Source organism: Cupressus sempervirens, chromosome 4, assembly GCF_028749045.1.
Source record: "Cupressus sempervirens isolate cs-2001-9-10 chromosome 4, ASM2874904v1, whole genome shotgun sequence".
In the NCBI taxonomy this organism is placed as follows: domain Eukaryota; kingdom Viridiplantae; phylum Streptophyta; class Pinopsida; order Cupressales; family Cupressaceae; genus Cupressus; species Cupressus sempervirens.
In genome coordinates this window covers 182,711,879-182,715,530 of record NC_143121.1, presented here as the reverse complement: position 1 = coordinate 182,715,530, position 3,652 = coordinate 182,711,879, and the positions used below count along the sequence as shown (strand labels likewise).

General features: G+C 33.5%; 1 protein-coding gene across 1 annotated transcript; it reads right to left on the bottom strand.

The window, feature by feature from the left end:
- Window positions 1-366: 366 nt before the first annotated feature.
- Window positions 367-3,009, bottom strand: LOC149560584 (peroxidase 5-like). The gene is made up of 6 exons (XM_089827641.1): window positions 2,797-3,009; window positions 2,522-2,713; window positions 2,005-2,170; window positions 1,381-1,786; window positions 1,204-1,297; window positions 367-450 (listed from the first exon to the last, which is right to left on the bottom strand). Exons 1-6 carry the CDS (start codon window positions 3,007-3,009, stop codon window positions 367-369), a joined length of 1,155 nt encoding a protein of 384 aa, XP_089683767.1.
- Between the last annotated feature and the right edge of the window lie 643 nt (window positions 3,010-3,652).

Sequence of the window (3,652 nt, the reverse complement as noted above, 5' to 3'; positions counted from 1 at the left end):
TGAGGTATGTTTTTTTATATTAATAAGCATCCAAAAAGGAGGCAGACCTAGAACTAAAAAAATAACGCTAAAAATCAGCCAAGAGTCATTCCCATATGATTAACCAACCCTCTTCTTTAATATCAAAATCCCTCAGAGTAACATATTTATGTAAAACAACTTACTACTGCTAACAACTAACATATTGCCATCATTATACAAAAAACTAGCCCAATTAACCTCTATGGGCATGAAACAAATCCAATGTTTAACAACAAAGAAGACTGCATGGGCCAAACAATAACTAGTAAACAAAAACAAAAAGGAAAAGCAAGAGAGCAGGGGCCGATTCCCCTTCTTTAGATTATTTGGGTTCTCCTATAGTACTCACAGCCTATTGTCTGGCAAAAAGCCATATAGCAAATGAGTTGTTTCCATATCTTTGGCATCATTGCTCTCCTCTTTCTGAACCTGCAACAAATGAAGTCTAGTTGCAGTAGAATAAATTACATAGACAAAAAAATTGGCCATCTTGTCGAACTTGTCTTCCAGGTCCTCTTTTTTCTTGATGAGATCGGTGATGGATACATCCATTTTGGTAAGACGTGGATTAACTAGAGGTTGATTGTCTTTTGATGTACATTAAATAAATGGTTATTAAATATTTCATGTGCTTTGTACTTTCTCACACCACACTTGAAACCATGGAAATACCCTAACGCTAATATTTCACTACTTATATTTTGCTTCTCCAATAGTATTTTTTAATCAAAAATAAGAAAAATATTTGGATAATTTATTTTAGATAACACACTCTAAGATTATTTATGATTTAGTATTGGTTGTTGAGGTTAGTTACTATTATATGTTAAGTTCTAGTAGATTCTAATGCAAACCTTAGAAATTAGATGAGAGATGTTGTAGACTCTTACACATATATCTTGATAAAATATTATCTACCAATGAAAAAGATGAAAGAAATAAGAATTGAAATTATCAATCTTAGTAATAACTTTTGTTTTGTTATTAGCAATTGTAAAAATAGCTCGCCCAACATATTTATCTATACACAACGAAGGACTAATGAAAATTTAATTTAATTAAATTATATTAATCTATACACACGGAGGGACTAATTAGAAATTTATTTTGTTTTATTTTTTCAAATCAAAATAAGAATATTTTAACCAGAGATAAAATAATTTTTCACAAAATTGAATAAACAATATCACGGAACGCCTTTCTAGAACAAAATGTTACAGCTATAAATCGCCTTGCAGTACCAGCGTCGACATACACGTCGTTTTTTATTTGTCCACTGATTACAATCAATATTTCATCTGAGACGGCACTAAACGCCCGACTTCCTACAACAGTAAGAAAATCATGACCTCTCAATGCCTATTGACCATTCTGCAATTCTTTCTGATTTCCCGTTGCGATCCTGTTATTACGTCTATGGACCCCATCTTCACCATTGCATACGCGAACTTCTTACGCCACAATGTTGGGTTCCTTGAATTAATCTCTACCAACTTACGAGTCTCAGAATTTGTGGTTAAGGTCTGATCAGATGTTAGCAGTCCCCTGTTTCTGAGAAGCTCGCTGTAATATACATTGTCCAGTTTGCTTGGTGTAATGCTCTCGAAAGGTACAAGTGGGTTTGAAGTCATTGTACGCGGACATTTAAGCTTGAGGCGCTTGGCCAGTTGAAGGTCTAATGAAGGGTCTGCAACACCTGAGTTGTTGAAGTTGTATAGCCTGTCTTGAAAGGACGAGCAGTGAGAAGCACCAATGGAATGTGCACCTGCGAAAGAAGACATTAATGTTACAATACAATAGTAAGTTTTTTATTTGGAAAGTCTTGATTTGAGTCTATTCTTACTTAATACATAATAATAATTAATTTTAACAAATTATAATTAATCAAAATTTTGATCGATTACTTATAAAAGAAAGTATTGGAATTATCAGATTTGACTACGTAGTGTATCTATCTAGATTTTAATATATAGCTGTACTTGCCTGATAGAACTACCATGTCTTCTTGAGAGAGGCCTTTCTGCTCAAACATATCTGTTAGTTCTTGGAAGTTGAAGAACGGAGGAGGTAAATTGTTAATGGTGTCATCTTCTCTTGAAATCCTCCCGTCTTTGCGTCCTGCTGGTACATCCCAGCTAATTTTGCCAGCCTGCATAAATGTAGTTTTATGTATCTTATGAACACTAATAATAATATTTATTTTATCCACAATCATTGGATCAGTTGTACAAATTTGTAGTTGTCACAATAAATGGTAAATAGATCAATAGAGATTTTGTACTAGATGTCAATTGAAATGACTACTTTTAAACATAAAAGCCCTACCATGTTTTTTCTTTTAATTACTCAAATATATGACAAAGTAAATATGAAAAGATCATCAGAATCCACTGTACATAAGACACACAAAATTAACTATTACATGTACTGTGCCAAAAGACTAAAAATCAAACAAACCAAGAATTAGGGTTTTTTTTCATCTCTTTTAATTATTTGTTACCTCATATGAACTATCCCGTGCAGCAAATGCAATTATGTCAGCACAAGAAACTACTTGAGGACAGACTGATTCTAAAATCCTTTTTGCTTCGTCGAACAGTTCAAACCCACGAAGGCTTTGGAAATTTGCAGATGATACTTTCTCTGCTCTATTTCCTCGTGTGGAGTCTAGAAGAATTGATCCATCACAACCCTGTATACATAATAACATTATCATGTCATATTTTACTTACTTTTAAATCATACATAAAAAATGAAGAGAATGATACTACTTACTCTCACAAAGCAATCGTGGAAATGCATCCTTATGATGGCTGCAGCCAAAGTAGGATCCTTCTTTAGAGCTTTTGATACCGTTGTGCTGATAATGGATTCAGCTTGAGGACATCTATGGCTATAATAACCCACCTTCAGTCCTCCATAGCCATCAGCTTGAGAACACACAATAAAAATCACTGCCAGAACTGAAAATGTTATTGATTTCTTCATTATTAACTTCTCTATTGTCCACAAGTTACTCTTAATGCTCAAATTACCATATAACTTATCTGTTCTTCCTTCTAAACAATTTATGAATAAATAAAAGGACAAATTGGTTCTGCAAAAATGAGTTCCTCAAATGATCTATTTATACATGAGGGGCCACTCTCGGTACAAACTAGAGAATAAAACTACACCAAAACTCAACGATGTTTAATTAATTAGATATTTGTTAGGTGACGCATATCAAACAGAAGGCCTGAATATTGAAAATGGCATTTTACACGGTTTTGTATCATTGCACATTGTCCCGTGGGACCAATGGGTATATGCTTGAATCTTGATACGGTGTTTAATGATATAATGAATGTCTTTATTCATCTCATGGATGCCAAATGGGGATTGCAGAGATGTTGATTGTGATTGCATGTTGGCTTTACATGCTTGTTACGATAATAGGACAAGCTTACTTTGTCAAATCTTGAATACGCTAAGAAGAAATTTCTTAACGTAGCTCACGTGATTAGCCGTTATAAATTTTAAATGATTGAATTGTTCCATGTTACTGGTTTCGTTATATTATATCGATTATGTATCTTGAAGAAACTTTTCCACAGTTGGCTGAATGCTTCTTACAGTTGTTTCTCATGTC

Coding starts and splice junctions, on each gene's coding strand:
- LOC149560584 (XM_089827641.1), bottom strand. CDS start 3,009: ATGAAGAAATCAATAACATTTTCAGTTCTGGCAGTGATTTTTATTGTG. Junction 1,787..2,004: donor AGACATGGTAGTTCTATCAG/GCAAGTACAGCT, acceptor CTTCTTTCGCAG/GTGCACATTCCATTGGTGCT. Junction 451..1,203: donor GAAAGGCGTTCCGTGATATT/GTTTATTCAATT, acceptor CATTTGTTGCAG/GTTCAGAAAGAGGAGAGCAA.